Source organism: Triturus cristatus, chromosome 5_2, assembly GCF_964204655.1.
Source record: "Triturus cristatus chromosome 5_2, aTriCri1.1, whole genome shotgun sequence".
NCBI classification, from domain to species: Eukaryota; Metazoa; Chordata; class Amphibia; order Caudata; family Salamandridae; genus Triturus; species Triturus cristatus.
The window spans coordinates 1,033,740,619-1,033,764,804 of NC_140588.1; the positions used below are offsets into that span (position 1 = coordinate 1,033,740,619).

The 24,186-nt window shown below is 47.1% G+C and overlaps 1 protein-coding gene and 1 pseudogene across 1 annotated transcript in view; one reads left to right on the forward strand and one right to left on the reverse strand.

The window, feature by feature from the left end:
- AR (androgen receptor) overlaps nucleotides 1-17,673 on the reverse strand; it is a 454,014-nt gene extending 436,341 nt beyond the window's left edge. Inside the window, exon 1 of the mRNA XM_085608315.1 lies at nucleotides 15,031-17,673. Coding sequence (XP_085464441.1) covers nucleotides 15,031-16,040 — 1,010 coding nt within the window. The 5' untranslated portion in view covers nucleotides 16,041-17,673. The remainder of the gene's footprint in view (nucleotides 1-15,030) is intronic.
- LOC146829628 (uncharacterized) overlaps nucleotides 16,557-24,186 on the forward strand; it is a 55,203-nt pseudogene continuing 47,573 nt past the window's right edge.

Genomic DNA, 24,186 nt, shown 5'->3' on the forward strand with positions numbered 1-24,186 from the left:
AGTAGTTGCTCGAAACACAAAAAGCCTCCATTTCACACAATTGTAAAACGCTCCTCACTTCTGCCTGTGGGTAAATGCGTTGGCACTGCCCTCACAAGAGCAGTAGGGCAAGGTTTCCTTGTCAGTGACGTCACATACTTCAGTCTCACAGCGCACACCACGTTTGCGAACTGACTTCAGAGTACATTATGAATAGAAAACTTTCTTTAGAACAGCCTTGAAATGATCCAGGTGTGCTACAGGCCAGAACTGGAAATAATTCATATTCGGAAAAGTTTTCTTCAACATCTTGGCTTCAATGGCATCAGCTGGAAAATATTTAAGTGAGATGTTGTAAAATAGCTTGGACCCCCGCGTGCAAACAACACACCGCTGAACAGATACACGCACTAAAGCGTACAACAAGCACAAGAAAGCACTTGTCTAAAAAAAAAACATACTGCCACCTGCGTGCAACAAACACAGCTGAACAAAAAACACGCACCAATGCATTCAACAAGTTGGCTTCAATAGGATCAGCTGGTCGTGCTTACCATTAAGCTGGAAAATTATTAACTGAGATGTTGTAAAATAGTATGGACCCCTGCGTGCAACAAACATGGCTGAACAGAATATACGCACCAATGTATACACCAGGCATAAGAAAACACTTGAATCACATATCAGCATATGGCCGGCATACAACAAACACAGAGGAACAGAATACACCACCACAACAAACACAAGAAAGCACTTGTATCGCAGATCAACATATGGCCAGGTGTGCAAAGAAGACCACTGGAGAAAATACCCCACCACAGCATACAACAAGCACAAGAAAGCACTTGTATCAAATATCAACATATGGCGAGGCGTACAACAAACGCAGCTGAACAGAATACCCCACCACAGCATACAACAAGCACAAGAAAGCACTTGTATCACATATATCAACATATGGCCAGGCGTACAACAAACGCAGCTGAACAGAATACACCACCACAGCATACAACAAGCACAAGAAAGCACTTGTATCACATATATCAACATATGGCCAGGCGTACAACAAACGCAGCTGAACAGAATACACCACCACAGCATACAACAAGCACAAGAAAGCACTTGTATCACATATATCAACATATGGCCATGTTTGAAATGAACACAGCTGAACAGAATACACTCGCTAATGCATACAACAAGCACTTGTATCAAATATCAACATATGGCCAGGCGTGCAACAAACACCACTGGAGAGAATGCACCACCAGAGCCTACTAGCACAAGAAAGCACTTGTATCACATATATCAACATATGGCTCAGCTTGAAACGAACACAGCTGAACAGCATACACCACCAAGGCATACAACAAATACAAGAAAGCACGTGTATCAAATATCAACATATGGCCCTGAGTGCAACAAACACCACTGGAGAGAATACACCACTAAGGCGTATAACAAGCACAAAAAGGACTTGTTTCAAATATCAACATATGGCCTGGCGTGCAACAAACACCACTGGAGAGAATACACCACTAAGGCGTATAACAAGCACAAGAAAGCACTTGTATCAAATATCAGCATATGGCCAGTCGTGCAGCGAACACCACTGGAGAATACACCACACCACTAAGGCATATAACAAGCACAAGAAAGCACTTGTATCAAATATCAACATAGGCCTGGCGTGCAACGAACACCACTGGAGAGAATACACCACTAAGGCGTATAACAAGCACAAGAAAGCACTTGTATCAAATATCAGCATATGGTCAGTCGTGCAGCGAACACCACTGGAGAATACACCACACCACTAAAGCATATAACAAGCACAAGAAAGCACTTGTATCAAATATCAACATATGGCCTGGCGTGCAACGAACACCACTGGAGAGAATACACCACTAAGGCGTATAACAAGCACAAGAAAGCACTTGTATCAAATATCAGCATATGGTCAGTCGTGCAGCGAACACCACTGGAGAATACACCACACAAATAAGGCATATAACAAGCACAAGAAAGCACTTGTATCAAATATCAACATATGGCCTGGCGTGCAACGAACACCACTGGAGAGAATACACCACTAAGGCGTATAACAAGCACAAGAAAGCACTTGTATCAAATATCAGCATATGGTCAGTCGTGCAGCGAACACCACTGGAGAATACACCACACAAATAAGGCATATAACAAGCACAAGAAAGCTCTTGTATCAAATATCAACATATGGCCAGGCGTGCAACGAATACCACTGGAGAGAATACACCCCTAAGGCATATAACAAGCACAAGAAAGCACTTGTATCAAATATCAGCATATGGCCAGGCGTGCAACGAACACCACTGGAGAGAATACACCACTAAGGCATATAACAAGCACAAGAAAGCACTTGTTTCAAATATCAACATATGGCCCGGCGTGCAACGAATACCACTGGAGACAATACACCGCTAAGGCATATAACAAGCACAAGAAAGCACTTGTTTCAAATATCAACATATGGCCAGGCGTGCAACGAATACCACTGGAGAGAATACACCGGTAACGCATATAACAAGCACAAGAAAGCACTTGTATCAAATATCAGCATATGGCCAGTCGTGCAGCGAATACCACTGGAGAATACACCACTTAGGCATATGGCCAGGCATGCAACAAACAGAGCATAAGAGAATGCACGCACCAATGCAATCAAAAAGTTCGCTTTAATAAGATCAGCTGATCGTGGTTACCACTAAGCTGGAAAATATTTAACTGAGATGCTGTAGAATAGCATGGACCCCTGATTGCAACAAACACACTGCTGAAGAGAATACACGCACCAATCCAAACAAGCACAAGAAAGCACTTGTATCAAATATCAATATGGGGGCCAGCGTGCAACAAACACAGCAGAAGAGAATACATCCCCACTGCATACAACTAGCACAAGAAAGCACTTGTGTCAGATATCAATATATGGCCCAGGTTGTAACAAACAGCGCTCAAGAGAATACACCCTAAAGCATACAAGAAGCACAAGAAAGCCCTTGTATCAAATATCAACATATGGCCCAGAGTGCAACAAACACAGCTGTACACAATACACACACCAATGCAATCAAGCACAACAACGGCAGACTTTCAAAGCCACACTTCACTGTTCTGTTTCCTTTTATCCGATAAATGTGCACAACAATTCCTGCACCTGCCGTCGTTCGGTGCGACTGCAAACGCAGAACAGAAATTTGGAATATTTGGAATGGTGCACCATAGAACTTCATATCCAGAGTCAATAAGGATATGTGTACGGACAGATATTCTTTTTAATCATCTCTTTTATTAAATCAATTCAAGTTATTTGCATCAACGCATAACATCCAGCCAACGCATTTCGTTCAGTTTGCACTTGAATTTCGTCAGGGCTCTAGCAGAGTAGATTGAATTGAGTATTCAATTAGATCCCAGGACTCTTCAAGTGAGGAGTATAACAAGTGTATCGTCGCGGTATGTTTTTCGTAATTGTCAAATATGGCGGGTATTAAAATAACATTGCCTCATATTAAGGCCACGGGTTTGACAGCTTGTAAATTACGCCGGAAATCAGCTGCAAGCGGTCACAACACCAACTGGGTCTGACCCGGTTGGTGTTGTGATGTGTTGCTGGATGTTGTGCGTTGATGCAAAGAACTCGAATTGATTTAATAAAAGAGATGATTAACAGGAATATCCGCCCATAAGCATTTCCTTATTGACTCTGGATAAGAATGTCTATGGTGCACCATTCCAAATATTCAAAAAAACACACACCAATGCATTCAACAAGCACAAGAAAGCACTGGTATCAAATATCAACTTATGGCCTGGCGTGTAACAAACAGCTGAAGAGAATACACGCACCAATGCATTCAACAAGTTGTCTTCAACAAGCACAAGAAAGCATCTGCATCAACTATCACCATGAGGCCCAGTGTGCAGCAAACATCACTGAAGAGAATACACCCTAAACCATACAACAAGCACAAGAAGGCATTTGTATCAAATATCAACATATGGCCAATCATGCAACAAATACTGCTGAAGGGAAGGCGCCACCAATGCATACGACAAACACAATAATGTACTTACATCAAATATCAGCGTGGGGCCCAGGAAGAAACAAGAAAAGTATGCACATAAATCAGAAATTCACAAGGACTCAGAGTGCAACAAGCACTGGTTACTAAAAAAACACACACCAAATTTCACGATTCATGGGACATCAGAATGTGTATCTTGATATGCTAATGTTCATTTGCTCTTTGTGGAAAATGTAATAAAGAAATTCTAAACCTAAAAAACACACCAAAGCAAACAACAAACACAAGAATGGACCTGTATGAAATGTCAACTTGAGGCCTAGCGTGCAACACTAACCGCAGAGAATACTTGTACCAATTGTAGCAACCAAATGTGTTTATATCAGATATCAACTTGGGATCCAGACTGCAACCAATTCTGTTGAAGAGAATTCAAACACCAATGCAAGTAACAAGCAAAATGCACTGCTAAAGAGAATAGAAGCACCAAGGCAAACAATAAGCAAAATAATATGTTTGTATGAAATAACAACACAGGCCCAGCAACCGCTGCAGAAGAGAATACACACTCAAACTATAAGGAAACACAGGAATTCACTCATATCGAATATCAACAAGGGCCCAGCGTGCTACAAACCCTGATGAATCCCTGCACTGGCTCCCAATTTAGAAGAGATGCCAGTTCAAGATGTTGTCTCACGCATACAAAGCCCTGCACAACGAAGGACCAGTTTACACCAACAAACATCTGATCATCCACCGACCAACCAGACACCTACAATCCGCCTCCTGCTTCCTCGCAGACACCCCCTGGGATCCGCAGAAGCAACAGCAGAGGATGATCCTTCTCACACCTGGCGGCCACAGCGTGCAACGACATTTTCCTGCACCTCCGGACCACTGCTTCGCACCAACAATTCAGGAAAAGACTCAAGACGTGACAGTGGCGGCTGTTCGAACAGATCACCACAAAACATGCAGCAACTCCAGCACATTGACAGGTGTTATGCTGAGCTTTACAAATTCTTGATTGATTGATTGATTGATTGATTGATTGATTGATTGAAGAGAGTACAGGCCCAAATGCAAGTAGATACTCACAGTACTGCAAGACCTGCTAGTTCCCTAACATTTACAAATATACGACTTTGAGGCCACCTGTGGCAATAATCTGAATGCACAAGTTAAGAGGGTCTAAAGCTTGGAAAAGTAAGCCTGAGGCTTATAAAATAAGCCCAAGGGGCTATCTTGTGAATAACGTCAAGAAAGATCTCAAAATCCAATCAGATCTTAACAAATAAAGAGATATTCTGGACTTCCTATCGGTGATACGGACATCTAGAATGCATCTTTTTCACATACTGTCCCTTATAAAACTTGGTATCATGTTAGATCAATTTAATGTTACTGAAACTCCTTGTTCTAGTAGTTTTGATTGAATTATCTGAAAACACTTTGATATTGTCAAACGGATACAACGCATTGGAACTCGGGTCTCACGGATGTCTGCAACCGTTGCGGGTGGGACTTCAGAACTATATGCATGGTATATTCACTAAAATATTTAAGTTCAGCCAATGAAAAGCAGCAAGCCACGGATTCTTCGAACTGAAAGACCATCAAAACCCAAATCTCAGTGTTTGCAATACCGAACAAAAGCAGGCGATAATACATTTTTTAACCTTCAGCGAGTGTAAGATAGAATATGTACACATCGAGGACGTCCAATGTTGTGGACTAAAGTGTTCTTTTGGTCGCATTCTTTAGCTCTTCGTAAAGGCAGAATACGTTTAAAGTTGAGTGAATTATAAAGAGAGACAGGTAATCTTTACATTTAGATATCAATAAAGAGAATCCCAACCAGAATATGGTCAATGGTGTCATTAGCGGAGCCCAGATTTCAGTCGAAATTTATGCTTTTGCCTCATTTCCCAAAATTAGATAACAGTGTTTATGCACAATCTAATAAAGTAAAAACAGACGAAATTATGCTAACTGTATATATCTTCTGCTGCTAGGGGGTTATGGAATACAAATAAGGAAAAGAATTACTAAGTACACTGCAAATAAGAAACACCCATTGTTTTTCTAGGTCAGAATTTATACAGTGAAGCTTACTTTGGTTTTTATTTCTCAATTTATTTATCAAACTATTTGAGAGTATTATACAACACTACTGCTCTCAAAAGGGTTGGAAATCTCAAACATTTAGAGACTTTAGAGTCTGACTGGTTAGGTACAACTTCATACCATGTTCTTCAGTCGCGACCACTATGCAGCGCGAATGACTCAGCTGGAGTGTGAAAAGTCTACCCTCAAACGTTCTCTGAAATGCCCCGAATTTGATTGCTAATGTTATATGAATCTAATATGATAATATTATCCCCAAACATTTTACGCTACCCTTGCTTAGAAAAATACCTAAAATCTACTCTGACAATTAAAAAAAAATATTACATTCGATGTATTTATGCCCATACGTGCAGTGTTTCCCCACTGGTACTTTTACCCTTTGACACCGATCTGCTCAGTGAAACCCCATCTTTATAGCTTAACACCATGTCGCCTCCCTTAGGATGTATCCTAACAAGACCCTTCCTTCCACATATCTTTAGAGGAATTAATCTGAACACGCCTTGCCAGTCTACACTTCCTTTACGCTCTACCCGAAATTACGGTGTTACCTTACTCCCTATACGCAACATTGAACTAAACTCCTTCTATGACCAGCTGTTTATGTTTTAATGCGGCTGTTGTTCTTTTTCTACTATTTTTATTCCCTTATTACAGCATTAAATGATGGGGCTAACTATGATGAGCGAATCTTTTTACCGAGCACTGTAGCAATCGATTGTTGACCTTACTCGCTATGTAATCGTGGCAACTATGTTTGCGTGTTTGCAAGGCCATGTACTGCAACTCACCTACAATGTTGTAACACTGACATCCATCTATCAAAACACAAAAAATATATGTTTTTTAAAAAGTGATGACTATTAAAAAATGTACATTGTTGACGATAACACAGAGAGCACCCACCTTTTTAGAAGTTGAGTAATTTTAAGCATAAGTAAAAGCGTTGCAACGGCTAAACCACAATTTGCATTGTAAACACACTTTTGTCTTTAGTAGAGCTAATATTTATCAAGGCTACCTGTTGCAAAGAAATGCTCAAAAATCTGATCACAGTCAAAAGACAAGAACATAGACGAGAGGAGGAAACAAATGAATGCAAGTAAAAATGAAGCAAGAGAGGGAGTAAAGCCGTGTAAGAATGGCAGTCTACCGTACTACGTTGGTGTAGGTTTAGCAGATACGAGGGGCTTCTAGAAATATATTCGAACCATTTTCAATCTACTCTTGAGGTATGTAGGCACAATACGTATAGTAGCGCTGGACACCGGTAAGGAAAGAAAGAGAAAATGAGCAGTAGAGAACCGCTGTTATACCCGGCGGCGAGTGCCAGAAACTGGTCTGTGGTAGAACCCGGGTGTGAGGAAGCCGACAGACTGGGAGCAGGGTAGCTGGCTGAGAACCTACGGCTGACCGCCTCTAATAAAAATACTTCATGTTATACAGGCCATGTAATTTACTACATTTACATTAGTAAAAAAATGACAAGTATATTATTTTGGCAATATTAAGTCACGGCCTGCATTGGGTTCAAATCTTGTACACCACCAGAATTATGACATAACTATATTACTTCCCTCAACTTACCTCACTCACAAAAATGTTTTAAAAGATATCAATGAACTGGAAGTCTAAAGCCAACCCCATGTAATATAAAAGAAAAAATAATAACTAAGGGATATAAAGGGTCAAATACTAATATCTTGGGGCCCTAGTGGCATTTTCAAAACCACTTTACTCGGGCCTTATGGTTCAATATCAGGAAGCCGCAGCGATTTTATAGCATGGATTGTGGTATCCTATGCAACGTCTCTTTCTGTGTGTGTGCATGTATACACATGCATACACACACATACACACAAAGAGAGGTTGCATAGGGCCTCCTTATGGTTTTGCTGACTGCAATGTTGTGAGATTGTGCCTACCTGTATTGGAGATATATATATATGTGTGTGTGTTTATATATATATGTGTATATATATATATGTGTGTATATATATATATATATATATATATATACATACACACACACACACACCCTATGCAACCTCTTTGTGTGTATGTGTGTGTGTGTGTATATATATATATATATATGCATATATATATAAATATATATATATATATATACACACACACAAAGAGAGGTTGCATATGATAGATATATCAAATACAGGATGCATAGGGTATATATATGTATATTAAATACAGGTAGGCACAAAATCGCAGTCATCAAAACCATAAGGAGGGCCTTTATATTATTGCACAAATTGTCCCTGCCACTGATCATAAGCAAAGCAAAGACTATTTGCCAGTCTGCAATACTGTGTTGACGCACATGCGTTTGTGAAGGCAAGTTCTGAGTAAAATACTGTGCGCTTTCCAATATAAGAATGTGTAAGCAGACACATCCACAAATATGTACACATAAAAATAATGTAGAAAAATATCGAAGTGGCATATACATACATGTGTACGCAGTTATCTGGGCTAACTGCTTTGGCGCATACTACCGCTGGTTTTGCATTCATAAGATGTATAATATTTTATGAAACTTGGAAGGGGGAGGCAGAATCCGGCCCAAGGGAGCGTTGATCCACAGCTTTGCAGATTGACGGGCAGACGGCCACATGCATTTCAACAATGTCAAGATCTCCAAATTGTTCCACTAATAGACATTTTTGGGTTCAGTACCCTCTTATTAGGATTCATTTTGTGGTGTCTTACCCTGGAAATGCTTTTCATAGCATTTATTTGCCAATACAAATAGAGCTCACTACTAAAAAAAAAATGACTCGTATTCTAGATGTTAAAAAAGTTAAAAACGTAACCACGGTGAATTTACAAAACTGACTTGAAGAAACCAGTGTGCGTACTTTCACATCCTGTTGCATCCTGAGCACTTTCACTCTGGGAGCGCAGTATCTTAGTTTTGCCTATGCCTAGTATTCGAAATTCGATGGAAATCTTTTGACCTGTCAGAAGTCAGTCTAATTTTAGTTAACAGGTAAAAGGCCGGGTATTTGTTTAAATACCTGGTGGAGTCCAGCAGACCTTCAGTATGATGCACTCGAAACGAAATGTAAAGTCTTTTTTTCAAAGCAGTAATTGCATCGGAGTTATATTTCACCTACATATAACCCATTTACAAAGTGCCAGCAGCACGGTACATGACGCAAAACGAGTCAATAGTTATGGAAAATTGATCAAAAACGATTCTCCACCCACAATGTTGGTGACGTGTTGGGGTGGAGTGTCGGCGGGTTTCGCCCGGTGACTGAAACTGACTGGTCGCAAGCCAGGATAACTGCCTGGCTACGTGTACTCACTCAAGCAGGCCTTATGAAAGGTCAGGCCAAACCCAGGCGATAGACATAAAAAACACACTGCGGCATTGGCTGTCAGGAGGCCCATGCGCCGCATGTCCCCGCTCCATCCAGCCAATGGCCGTGAAGTTGTGCTCGTTTTGTGGCGTGGCGGGGCCCACCGATGCATTTCTAACACGTAGGCCACCGTACTCTTTTTCCTTTCCCAGCGTGACAAAGGGCGGCTTCAAATAACGCGTCTGTAGTGTCCATTCAGTGTGCGCTGCTCGACTTGTTTTCGCTTCCAAGACTCCCGCCATTTTGTGCTCTGCGCATGGACTTAAGGCGGAAGTTGTCCAACACGAGGCAAAATGTCTGCATTCTGGAGGACTCTACCTAGCCAGCTGTGACGAACCTAAACGCGTGCGTGGAGTGAGGGAGGGACTATTTTTAGTACTAGGCCCTATACTACCAGGCCCGTCCAGAACCACTGTTTATTCGAAAAATACCCCCCCCACCCCTCACGGCTCTTCCCCATTCGATTAACAGAAAAAAATGTGTTGGGATGAACTGTACACTTAAATCACTTTTCGTGGATACAGGTCTACACTTGAAATGTGCTCGGGTTTTGCTTAAAGGGCACTTAGTGGCAGCGGCTCCGATCAATGGTACACCCACGTGAAGGGGAAGGCGCGCGCTCCTGCCATGAGAAAGTAAAGAGATCCCTAGAGGGCCAGTCTAGAAACCAAGCTGCTGGTGGGGGCACAGGGGCCCATCCCGTCGCATACCTCGGTATTCTAAATGGGAAACGGCCACTACAACGCGGCCGTTTCCACGCCTAACAATAACCACGCATGCATTACACGTTTGCCCCAGTTCCGCCCTTCTCTGCCCACCACGGAGGTAATTTGGGGTTTAACAGGTAGGTAGGAGGCTGCAGAGCATCGCCTTCTGATGTCAGTCTCAGATAACAGGAAATAAACCCAGTCACTACGTCTGCTCCCAAATGTCTGGTATCAAAACCGAACTTTGTTAAAAACGCATTCACTATATCTTCTGCGCGCTCTCTTTTTAGGCAGAGATACCTAAGATGTAAAGTGTATCCGTGCCAAGGACTAAGGTACTTTACGCTGATCCGTTCTGGTTTTTTTTAACGTTCGAGATGCGCGCTAAGGGTTTTAATACAGGGATAATCTTCCGTTACCATGCCTGCACAAAACAAAAGATGTCCACCGCATGAAAAAGTGCAAAATGTGTACAGCAGTCATATGCATAAACAGGCAGGGCGAGAAAAGGCAATGTATTATTCAAATTTAAAGAGCAGAGGACATGTTATGCAAACTAAAAGAACAGGGAACATATTCTTAAAACAAAATAATCACAAGTGCTGATTTTATACCGTGTTGTTGTATCTCTTTTACATGGGGGCGTGAGGGGCATAAACACCTGGGTACACCGGGAAGTCTCCGCACGCTATAATTATGGCTTCCCTGTGTGTCATTTGAGTATACATTCAATTCAATCCATCAACGGTATCTGCTGTAAACCGAATAACTGTTTAATAAAAAGTTTTTTTAAAGGGTATTTTTATAAATGGAAACTGATAACAAAATATAAGCAAACGCATAAGCTATAGAAACTCGAAACGTTAATAATAATGCACACATGTATTTCTTCAAACATGTAATCATTCATTTCAGCCATACTGTTGCAATCTCGTCAAGTTACACCCGCCATTAGAGTGCATCAGCAACCAAAAGTTCACAATGGAATGAGAACTGTCCAGTTGTTAAAGGGCCATTCCTACTCTATGGCAAAGAAATAAAAAATTGTGAAAAATGTTGGAAACAAACTCAAATATGACGGAGTGCATCTCGCTGCAAGGTGTTCAGTACTATGTGTTACATGCTGGGAGTGCGCGTGCTAAAAGCACGGAGGCCGTGCAAGGGCCACGGTCATACTGGTTCAAATAAAATCTAGAAAGTAAAAATAATATTTATATTCAGTACCAGGAACGCACACCATACCTCCCTTTAGCGTGTATAAAAATAATGCTGTGTCACAGTCTGCTGCTTTCTAAGAACAGTTGCTGAGATGTTTCTCCGAGCCGAGGCTCAGTTTCGGACTGCGGTGTCTGCGCCCTCGTGAAAGGATCTGACAGGGGCCATGGTGAGCGGCCCATTCCCCGCTTCGACGACCCTGGGGACCCGCGTATGGATATTCATCGGAAAGGACTCGAGTAAAGCTGCTGGCAAATTCGCCAAAATACATTAAAACCCAATATTTGGATGCACAATTATCCAACTCCCAAATAGTGTTTAAGTGTTAACTGCCAAACGAGGGAGCGCATAGAAGCAGGGTCAACGCCAGGTTTGAATGTTATATAAAACCTGAACGTGTGCTTCTTTAATGGTACACCATAGGGCTCCTGTAATTCGGTTACGCCTGAGGCGCTATAATAAACCGCCCGTTTGGCGGACGTCTAGGCCATCACATAAGCTCGACACAGCAGTTGTGCAGAGCTCTATATCACAAATGGCAAACGCCTCGCAGTTATATGGGCACAGAATGGCCCCTTCCCTCGCTGGGCAAGACAGATACATGGGCCAGGTAACTTCTGCCACCGAATATGTCCGGGCCGGCCACTGACTCCTTCTACGCAGTCACAAAGCTTCCTGCTAGCATTTCATGTAAGCATGTACATACATGTAAGCACACTCGCAGCTCACACCACGGCCTGTGTCTGGACTCACAACTCCTCGCTTCAACTGTTTCAGCGAGTAAACCGCGTGCTCTATTACAATAATCGAATGCAATGGGTGAGACGGGGTTCAAGCAAAGACTCGAGCTGCGCCGAATCCGCCATGGCACGACTCAGTACCACTCTGTAATACTTGCATCGGTGATCGATGTGTGTGATCTGAGGCATCTTCTGATCTATGCATGTACTGGTCAAACATTAATGTGCCCCCCCTTCGTTCCCCCGGCCAGCACTTCAAGAGCCCGCCTTTAACATCACGCGGACGGTACCGACTCAGGCCACTTGACACAACTTCGGTGAAAGTTATCAAGACCCCAAGGGTCGCACCCATACTCACGCAATAGGTTCGACATCACGGGGGCCCAGGGAAAACCCCACTCTGTGGAAGTGAACATAAAGGCAGTAAACACGCAAGTGAACCTTCCAATGTACAAAGACACATTCTTCCAACAATACCATAGACATATTCATATGCAAAAACAAAAGATATAATTTCTTATTAAAAGCGCAACTACAACCAATATTACCAACATATATAAAATCAAACACATAGAAAAGTATGAATAGACAAATTATTTTGCATGAATCCGATGTATGTTTTAAATTATAAACCATAATAAACACACCCATACATACAAAATACACAAACGTATAGAGATTCACATGCAAAAATATAAGTATATGTCTACTAACAAAAATGTTCACACAAAGTAAACGCATACAGTCGGCGTTTTCCACTATGTGACATTTCAGGGCTCCAATGACTCGTGTAATGATGAGACATCTATGTGCAATGCCCCGTTGTGCGCAGTACTCAGGTGCTAAAAGTGTGCACAGTGCCCCCCCCCCTCACCCCCCACCCCGATTGTGTGTGCAGCGCCGTGCTGCGAAGTGCACCTTGGGAAGTATAACGATGTTCAATGAGCCGGACTCTCCTGCCGAGCACATCCCATGTGAAACAGAGTCTGGAAATAACACAAAATAAAAATATAAAAACATCTAATATACATATCTCATACATTGTTTACGTATTTTAAAATCCTACAGCCAGCTAAGCTCACTTTCGATAAGGGCTGATTACTTCCCTTGGTCTATTTGAGGGCACGTGCTTCATAACTGGACAGTGAAAATCAAAGTGTTTAGACAAAGGTATTTGTACACAATAGATAATTCAGCAGTCAGTATTTGTGGAGCCTCTATTTCACACTGTAGCGCTCTACTTCTTCCCACGTGTACACGTACCGAGAGCGCGCTATAAGTGGTTCACGTGCAGGCGCTCCACATGCACGTTAGTGAGCGTCCCACTTGCGCTTGGGACTTGTGCTGTGTCCCTATTGTAGTAATTCAGGCGTAGCCTACTGCTGGGCACTCTAAAATCCTGATGCCACTACATACCTATGTGTGGTCTTCTAGCGCTAAAATGTTAAGTGCGCTGTGGTAACAACGCAGGGTAAACTGCAGGTCAGCACCTGACAGGCAGAAAACATCCAGAGAGACAACACCTAAGGGAAACAGCTCGGCAGACTGGCCAGCCGTTAGTTGGGGTGCAAGGCGGGAAAGGTGTTTTTGGTAGGTTCGGTTCTCCTTTGGTGCACACAGCGGATTACACCTAAAACGTGTTGCCAAATAGGGCACTTACTTGCTGCGCTTGTACATTTGTCTACCCATGTTCACTATTGAGCACTTTGTGCCCTCTGCCTGCAAAGGGACGATGGGTAAAACCTGGCGATTATCTTAATGGAATATGGAATACATTCGAGCGTGAGAACGCATTACAGCGTATGCATATCAGAAATCCATATTATTTCTCATTAAAAATGAGTCTCCAGACATTTCCTGCCAAAAAAACACGTGAGAAAATAGCGTAGGGTACGTAATTTGTACGTGGGCAAATATCCCATGTGCATCTGATTAATACCTGGGCAAATATTACTTGGATTCCTGCTTCAGGTGCAAACATCAGTCTGGGCCGGAAATGAAATAAACAATGCCCCTGTAATCAGGGTCTAAGTTTGGTGACCACAATTTGTAGTATTACCCTATGTCCATACCATCCACCTGCGCAGGGTACAGAGAGATGTGATCCCGGTGCAGTGTCTCCAGTGTGCCATAAAGTGACCCTGGTGCAATGCTCGCGTAGTCCATGTGCAACGTGCTCCAAGTGCGGAGCCCTTTGAATGAATGTACTCTAGGTTCAAAGCCCACCGCACAATGCAGTGGCCCGAGGACAATGACCATGGTGTGCACAATCGATATGGCGGGTCCTTTCATCAAAAGCTGCGTCTAGGCGCAAGGTCCTCACCGTGCTATGTAGTGAGTGACCCTAAAGAAATGTCCATGGCGCTTGTGCCCAACCCATATATAATGCATTTTCCTTTCCCAAGCTCCTAGTGCAGTGCCTCCCCGCGCCATGTAGTGACCCCCAGGGCAATGCCACTGGTGTCCACAATCAACACGCAGCGTCCCTTCATTTCGTGTGCTCCTGATACTGTGTCCCTAGAGCAAAGGCCATGGTGTGCACAATCAATGTGAATTACACTTTCATGTAATGTGCTCCAGGTGCAGTGTCCCAAACGTGCCATGTAGTGAGCCCGGCCCAATGCCCATGGTGCACAATCCATGCGCACTTTGCTGTCATGTCCTCTATGCAATCCATGCACACGTTGCTGTCATGTTCTCTATGTGCATTGCTTTTCTTCGTGTGCACTGTACTCATTCCAACCCATGTGATAGTGCAGACAGTACCCCAACACCCACCCCGTCCCCGAAGGCCCCACCCGATACTCACCGCAGGTCGCCGTACATCCCGGGGTAGCCCTCCATCCAGGGGTTGTGCTCGGGCTTGACGCACGGGTACTGCATCCGCCCCATCATGACCCCGGCGGGGGCTGGGTACCATCCGTCTGCGGGCAGCCCGTCCCCACCGGCGGCGGCGGGGCCCTCGGCCTGCGGGGCGCGGCTGTAGGTGTAGGGCCCCAACTCGGCGGCCAGCAGCGGCTCCTCGGGGTAGTGCTGCCAGGCGGCTGCGGGCCCGGGGCCGCAGTACTCGCTGTAGCGGCACGTGGGCCCGGCCCAGCCCGCGCCGCCGCTGAACTCCAGCGGGCTCTCCAGCTTGATGCGGCCGTGCGGGGCCAGCGTGAACTGCAGGTTGTAGGTCTGGTAGCCGGGGCCCTGCTCCGGGGCGTAGGCCTGGGACGGCTTGTAGAGCGCCAGGCTGCCGCTGCTGGGGGCGCTCGAGGCCGCGTAGGCCTTGTCCGGCTCCTCAGGGGCCCCGCGGCCTACCTCCGCAGGTGGCGGCGCCGCGTACATGCAGTCCCCGCGGGCCTGCGGGCCCGGATCCGTGGCGCCCAGCTGCTCCAGGGCCTCTTCCATGCTCAAGCCCAGGGAGACGGAGACAGCCTTGCACAGCTCCTGCGCGCTCTCCGAGATGCTGACGCCCTCCTTGGGACCCTCCTCTGCCGGCCCCTCGGGGGTGGTGGCGGCTGCGGCCCCGTCCCCGAGGATCTCCTTCAGCGCCGGATAGCCGGCGGGGCCCAGCGGCGGTGACTGCGCGTCTCCGGACTCCTCGGGGGCCGGGCTGGACGCGGCCTCCGGGCTCTGCGCGGGGTCTCGGGCCTCCTCCGGGTACCGCCAGGTGGCGGGGGCCTGTGCCTCGGGACCTCCTCCTCCTCCGGCCTCCCGGGAGTTCTGCAGGGCCTCCCGCACGCTCTGGAAGAGGTTCTCAAAGGCCCCGCGGATGAACTTGGACGGCGGCTGCTGGTTCCCGAAGTGACCGCCCAGCCCGATCTGTACCTCCATGCTCCGCGGGCGGGGACCGCCGCTGCCCGGCCCCGAGACCGCCGACGGGGCTGTCTCTGCTATGGCCGCCTGGAGGTGGTGAAGGGGCACGAGAGGCTGGCCACCGGCAGCGCTGGAGAAAGTGCTAAAAAGAAGATGACAGCGGTGCCGGAGAAAGTGCTAAGAAACTGCAGCAAACTAGTGCCCAATGTGTCCAGAAGGGATCTGTGCACGGTGTGAAGAAACTGCAGCAAACTGCAAAAGTGCTGAGGAACTGCAGCAGACGATGCAAACGTGTTCAGAGACTGTACCAAACGTCGCAGAAGTGTTGAAATACTCCAGCAAACTGAGCAAAGTTCAAAAGCTGCAGCAAACCGTACCCAAGAAGTACATAAAACTACCGCAAGCGGTGAGCATTGTTTCCAGAAAGAACCGCAAATGATACACCAAGGCTTCACAAACTGCAATAACTGATGCACAAAGTTTCTAGGCACTGTAGAAAATGATGCCCAGTCTGACCACGAAGTTAAGGATACGATGCCCAAACTGTCCAGTAACTTCAAAAAGCCGCCCAAGTCCGGAACTCAATGCGCAAGTATGTACCGTGGCCAGAAACTGCACAGGGCGATGCAAAGTCCAGAATTCGCAGAGACGATGCCAAGTAATCCAGCAAGTGCCCGCGTGGTAGTCTTCAGATGAGAGCGCACAATTGTACGGGAACTGCAGGCAGCTGGGCGTGTTGTGGCCTGTTCAAGCGGTGCACACAGAGTGTTCACTAGCGTTGCTTGGGGTCCACACAGTGCAATCTCCTAGATGTGTTCAGTGTCTATGTGGAATGGAAAGTTTACAGAAACTGCCCAGAAAGTCAATAGGCACAGCAGCGTCCACTGCCTTCGAAAGTGGGCACAGGATGAGGTGTCCAAGATCCCCTGCCCACCGGAGGGTACAGAGCCGACAGAGGTGGAAAGAGCGCAGTAACCAGCGGAGAGAAGGGCACGGTATCCCGGCTAGGCAGAGAGCAGGGCACTGTAGCGGGACTCGTGCACGGGTCCCTGGTGCAGGAGAGAGTGCAGGGCGTTGTAGCAGGGCTGTTGTAAGGCGTGCCCTGGTGCAAGAGAGAGTGCGGGGCACTGTGGCGGGACTCGTGCACTGCGTGCCCAGGTGGAGTTGCAGAAAGTGCAGAAGATGTCCGTCCAGGAGCTAACGGTACCAGGTCCCGGGGAGGTGCCAGCTGTCGCCTGTAAATGATGGGCTCCGACGGGCGCTCTTGGGGTGACCCTCTTGGGCACTCCCGGAGCCCGCTCTGCTGCTGGGAGGAGGCTTGGCACCTGCCGAGGCCCGGGGCGCTCTTCCTTGGCCCGATGCGATGCCCCTCTCCGCGGCTAGGCTCCGCCTGCTGCTTCGTGCCCCGAATCCGGGCTCCTGGCAGCAACAAGTGGCGGATTTTCAGGGGAGCCTTCCCGAGCAGCGACCTGTCGGGAGCTTGGGGTTCGGGGTGCTGGGCAGGGGTAGATGCGGGGAGAGGGCCGGGGCTGGCTTGGTCCGAGCCTCTGTCACGCGTACTGCTCGCCCTGGCCGCTGATCGCTCTTCCTGCCTCCGTGGGCCGGGAGCTGTGCGAGGCGCTGGCACGGAGCCCGGCCAGCAGCGCGCTGTGGGCGTCAGTCAGCCTGAGTCGAGGACGGGGAGGGGGAGAGGCTGAGAGGCCCGGGGAGAGAAGGGGCAGAAGAGGCGCAGGGAGAGGTTGAGGGGCCCGGAGAGATAAGGGGTAAGGAGGCAGAGTGAGGGCCCGGGGAGAGAAGAAGAAAGGCGTGAAGAGAAAAGGGCCAAAGGAGGCGCAGGGAGAGACTGAGGGACCCGGACAGAGAAGGGGGAACAGGAGAGGCAGACAGCGGGCGAGGGGCCCGGAGAGAGAATGGGAAAGGAGGCGCAGTGAGGGTATGAGCTGCTCGGAGAAAAGATGTAAAGGAGGCGCGGGGACAAGCTTCGGGGCCCTGGGAGATACGGAGAAAGGAGTTGTAGGAAGAGGAGGGGCCCGGGGAGAGAGGGCGCAAAGTGGTAGAGGGAAGGTAAAGGAGGCACAGAGAGAGGGCGAGGGGCCCGGGGAGAGAAATGGCATAGGGGTACAGGGCGGTTGCATTTTATATTGCGCTTACCAGCGCTGGGATGCGTGGATTGGGCAAAGGACGCACAGAGAGAGAGACAAGAGACTAAGGCAGAGAACAGAGGGGACAAAGAGAGAGGACACTGGTGAAGGGGTAATAAGGGTCATGGAGAGGAGACGGGGCAAAGGTGGCACAAGGAGAAGACAAAAGGCATAGGGAAGGGGCATTGAAAGAGGGAAAAGTGGGCGCAGGGAGAGGGCGTGGATGCTAAGGGAGCGAGAGAGGGTAAAATAAGCGCACACGGCAACTGAGCATTGAGAAGAGAGCAAGGGGGCATAGAAAAAGGTCAGAGGGGCATATGAGCGACGGGGGGGGGGGGGGGAGGGGCGTCTGGGGAAGCAAGGTACAGATAGGCCAGAGGAGGCACAGGGAGGGAACATAGAGATCAAGAGTGAGACAGGGTAAAGAAGGCGCAGCCAGCATCAGGAGCATAGAAAAGAACAAAGAGGCAGAAAGAAAGGGTGGGGCCTAAGAGAGATTGGGGGTGTGGGGGTGAAGGGCAAAGGGAGATACAGGACAACTGGGCCCATGAAACAAAGGTAACACAAGGAGATGGTAGGGAGCCTAAGGGAACAAGATAGTAAGGAAACACAGCCAGCCAAGGGGGCACAGCGAGAGTGCATGGGCTATGGGCAAAGGTGTTCACACTAAAGGAGCAATGGAAGAGCCCAGGCTAGGGGCTATCTGGAGAAGGGGCCCAGATAGACGGCAGATGGTCACAGGGATATTGAAAGAGAGGGCAAAGGACCAGAGAGATGGTAAGGATGGAGAGGGAGACAGGGCAAAGATGGCACAGGTTAGGCAGGCAAAGGGGCAGACTGAAAGACTGGGGACAGAAAGAGAGTCGGCTAAGTGGGCATGGGGCAAAGGGAGCTGAAAGGCGCAGGGCGCTAAGGGGGACACATGGTGAGGATGAAGAGACTTAAGGATACAGGGCAAATGGGGCACTGGGAACAATGTAATAGGGCATGGGGAGAGGGCAAAGGGGCACAGGAAGAGAGTTAGGGAACATTGGACAGAGAGATTAAAGAGGACCAAAGGGAGAAGGACAGGAGATACAGTCCAACGGGGGCACAGTGAGAGGGGTACATCGGGGAATATGGGGCACAGAGAATGACAGGGTAAAGGTGACATAGCCTGCAAAGGAGGCACAGACAGGGTAAGAAGAGAGGGTGGTATGGCACTGAGAGAGCTGGCAGATGGGGGGACAAGTAGAGGACACATCGCACAGGGTGAAGCAAGGTAACGGGGCAGAGAGATTAAGACCCTTGCCCCACACTGATTACAGAATGCATGCAAGCGCATTCACTGAAGGCCTTCCTCAACATATCCCTCCAAATAGGTGCCGTATAAGCAGCCATGATGCATCACTGATCACCCTTCTCATAAAAAAAGACTCAACCAAACCGTGCCACATATAACAACTGTACGATGTTACCATGCATGTCTTTACCACACATAGTAAGTATAATAAGGTAAGTAAAATTCCACTTTCTCGCACGCACTCTCTCTCTCTCTTTATATATATATATAGATATATCTCAGCGCATTGCGGATCCAAGAGGCACAATAGGGTTGCACTCAGCGCGCAACTGTCACAAAGATTTATTTCACGCAACTCGTTTCAACCTAACCAGGTCTTCGTCACGGCCACAACAAAGACCTGGTTAGGTTAATATGCATTGCCTGAAATAAATCTTTGTGAAAGTCGTATGGTGAATGCAACCCTTTTGTGCCTCCTGGATCCGCGAGGAGCTGCTTTTTGTATCCTCCACGGGACCCTTAACCGTTGGTTTGCACCAGCCCCAATAGGTGGGTGTGGCTGCGCTGCTATGGGACACACGCATCCGATATATATATCTATATCCCAGTGCAGGTCACCACTTGGTAGTTATATTTAGGATTACTTTTCCATAAACATGGTGTTTTTTGGTTTGCTAATACCTTTAGGGCAGTTTGACAAATCTTCACAAAACTTTTGAAAAAAGAAGCAAAATCACTTCAGCTCCTTCTTGGAGATTTTCGGGGTGATCCCTCAAGCGGGGGCCAAGAAATTAAGGGCGTTAAAAAAGAATATTTCCTTATGCATTTTCCATAGACGACTTTAGGCAGGACTACAGCAAAAACTGCGCAACAGAATTACACCAAATTTGGCAGGAAGCTAGATCTTTGCTCATAGATAGTGCTTTATGCCATTTAGAGTAAATGCGCAGAGTAGTTTTTGAGATAAGCTCCAAAAATATTTGTATATCTGGACAGTTGGGTTGGAGGGACTCTCGAAGGACGTGAGCGGCAGTGGTTGGCTTTATGTATGGTAATAAAATATCAATTTACATAAAAAAAAACCTAGAAATTCACAGAAAAACCCAAATGTTAAAGTAACGTTATGCTTGGATGTGCTAAGATGTTTTTGTCAAAAGAACCCTTAGTAATTCACCCAAAAAAAACAGAGGTTAAAGTGAAATTATAGTTAGGTGAATATGTCAGTGACAACATTAATGTTTTGAACTAAAAAAAACCACATACATTTACCAATTATATAACTATAACTTGGGCCCCCGTCATGCACTGCTTATGACCTCATATATAACATCACTCATGATATTTTCTGTTACATCATTTTTGACATCACTGATGACATCTCAGATGAGCTCATTATCATTCAGACGTCTTTTGTACAAATTACTCTATAAACTAGTATAGGATAACATTTGTAAAGTGCAAACGTTTGCCCAGAAAGGCATCTTGGCACTGGCGGCAAGAACTGCAGCGGTCAAAAAGAAAGAACAGAGGAAAGAGTAAGAAACCACATCTAGTAAGGATGAGAAGAAAGCCAGCTTTTTAGCTGTTTCCTAAAAGGGGGAAAGTGATGTGGCATGCACAAAGCTTCTGCAAACACTTGGACCTCGTCAGGCACCAAACCCAGGATGCACGGCATGTATACATCAATCATCCAATAAAGTTCAGACACTCTTCATTCACATTTTATTCAATTTTATTACAGAGTAATCACAAGGTCATCCTTCTGGTCGGGATACTGCTCTCCCAGCGCACAGCTCCACTGTGAGTGCCTCTTCCCTGCATCCTGGCTGACTGCGGTTCGAGGCCGGTGCCTCACCCCGCTCCTGTCTTTTGCCGTCTGCTTCGTTTTCTTAGTTCTATTTTTAGCCCCGTGCCCTGTTGCCTATTAATTCTTAATTTTAATTTGCGCCTCCCTTTATTTCCTTCTTTTTTTCTTAATTGTATTTGCGCCTTTTTCCATTCATTTCCTTTTTCTGCCTCCGTTTCTCCCGCCGCTGCTGCCCCAGCAGCCCCTCCCGCGTGTTCCTGCTGCCACTTCCCAGCTGTCCCACCCTCCCCTGACCCCTACTTAATGGCGGCAGCTGCACGGCCACGCTGCTGGCACACCGAAGGCGTGCCAAAGGCAAGACTGTCTGCGCCCGTCCGCAACCAGCGGCGGGAGCCATGGTCCTCTGACCCGTCAGCGCTACAGATCCTCGGCTCTCTACACACTCAATTTCAGCAAGAACAACAACTGCAAGCTCTCTTCACCACTCGACACCCACGGACCTTTCACCTGCTGACACTACCGCCACTCCACCTTCGCCATGACCCCGGACCCACCTCCAGCAACAACTCCATCACACCCCAAACCCTGCAATGCATCCTACTCACTGTCCATTCCCTCCACAGACATGCCGCTTAAATCTGGGTCCTCCTCGACAGCACCACCCCTGACGTCGCTTCCCTACCGAAATCTGGACGAATGCTGCCGCGGGCCCCGATTTCGCGATCACCATCCCTGAAGGCCCCAAGATCACCCAGAAGGACTGCCCTAATCGGCCTGGAGGAGACATCGCCATCGCTCACAAGTCCAACCTCCACCTGAGCACCTACACCGACGGGCCCATAGAGCTGATGGACCACCTCCACTTCAAGATACAGACAAACCTGTTTACCACCCTCTGAGGCGCCCTCATCTACAGACCCTGGGACCCTGCACACCGCTCTCTGACTCCATCACCGACATCATCATCCCGCAAGCCATCACTTCCACTGACTACATCTTGCTGGGAGACCTTAACTTCCACCGCGACAACCTCCAAGACCCCAACTCCACCTCCCTCCTGGACAACCTCCACAACATCGGACTCAAACAGATTTTACCAGCACCCACGCACGCAGTAGAACGCATCCTCGACCCCATCTTCACAGCAGGAAGCTCCATCACCTTCAGCCACACCTCCGAACTCCCATGGAAGGACCATCACTGTGTCCACGTCACCTTTAAAATAAACATCACCCGCAAACATCCTCACCAGCTCCAGCGCAGGAATTGGAACAAGTCCTCCGACGACCAGCTCACCACCTCCCTCAACAGCTCCACTCCCACCGCTACAGACAACGACCCAACGACTGGCGCCCGTACCCTACACAACAGGATCACCGACTGTGTCAACACCATCGCCCCCTCAAGAAGTACAGAAAGGAGCAAGAAAATTGCAGAAAAAAAACAAGAGAGGTGCAGAAAGAGTAAGAAATATGCAGAAAGAGGCAAGATAAGTGCAGAAAGAGGCAAGATAAGTGTAGTGAGAGGCAAGAGAGGAGCAGAAAGAGGCAAGAGAGGAGCAGAAAGAGGCAAGAGAGGAGCAGAAAAAGGGAAGAGAAGTGCAGAAAGAGGCAAGAGAGGTACAGAAAGAAGCAACAGAGGTGCAAAAGGAGATGAGAACTGCAGAAAAAGGCAAGTGAGTTAAATATATAGGCAAGAGAGGTGCAGAAAAAGGGAACAGGTGCAGAAAGAGGCATTAGAGGTGCAGAAATAGGCAAGAGAGGTGCAGAAAAAGGGAAGAAGGGTGCAGAAAGAGGCAAGAGGGGTGCAGAAAGAAGCAAGAAAGGTGCAGAAAGAAACAAAAGAAGTGCAGAAAGAAGCAACAGAGGTGCAGAAAGACGAGGGGAGCAGGAAGGGGAAGAGGGGTGCAGAAAGAGGCACAAGGGTTGCAGAAAGAAGGGACAGGTGCAGAAATTAGCAAGAGAAGTGCAGAAAGAAGCAACAGATGCAGAAAGGGGGAATAGAGGTGGAGAAAGGAAAGAGGGGTGCAGAAAGTAACAAAAGAAGAGCAGAAAGAAGGAACAGGTGCAGAAAGAGGCAAGAGGGGAGCAGAAAGAGGGAAGAGCGGTGCAGAAAGAGGCAAGAGCGGTGCAGAAAGAGGCACAAGGGATGCAGAAAGAAGCAAGAGCCGTACAAAAAGACAAAAGAGAAGTGCAGAACGAAGCAACAGATGCCGAAAGAGGGAAGAGGGGTGTGAAAGAAGCACGAGGGGTGCAGAAAGGAGCAAGAGGGGTGTAGAAATGAGCAAGAGAGGGCTAGAAAAACAAAAGAAGTGCAGGAAGAAGGAACAGAGGGGCAGAAAGAGGCAAGAGGAGTGCAAAAAGAGGGAATAGGGGCGCAGAAAGAGGTATGAGGGGTTCAGAAAGAAGCAAGAGAGGTGCAGAAAAACAAAAGTGCAGAAAAAAGCAACTGAGTTGCAGAAAGAGGCACACAGGTTGCAGAAAGAAGGGACAGAGGTACAGAAATAAGCAAAAGAAGTGCGGATAGAAGCAACAGAGGTGCAGAAAGAGGGATGAGGGGTGGAGAAAGAGGCAAGATAAGTGAAACAGCTGCAAAAGGGGGTAACAGGTAGAGAAATTGGCAATAGGGGTGCAGAATGAAGTAAGAGAGGTGCTGAAAGAAACAAAAGAAGTTCAGAAAGAAGGAACAGAGGAGTAGATAAGTGCAGAAAGAGGCAAGATAAGTGTAGTGAGAGGCAAGAGAGGAGCAGAAAGAGGCAAGAGAGGAGCAGAAAGAGGCAAGAGAGGAGCAGAAAAAGGGAAGAGAAGTGCAGAAAGAGGCAAGAGAGGTACAGAAAGAAGCAACAGAGGTGCAAAAGGAGATGAGAACTGCAGAAAAAGGCAAGTGAGTTAAATATATAGGCAAGGGAGGTGCAGAAAAAGGGAACAGGTGCAG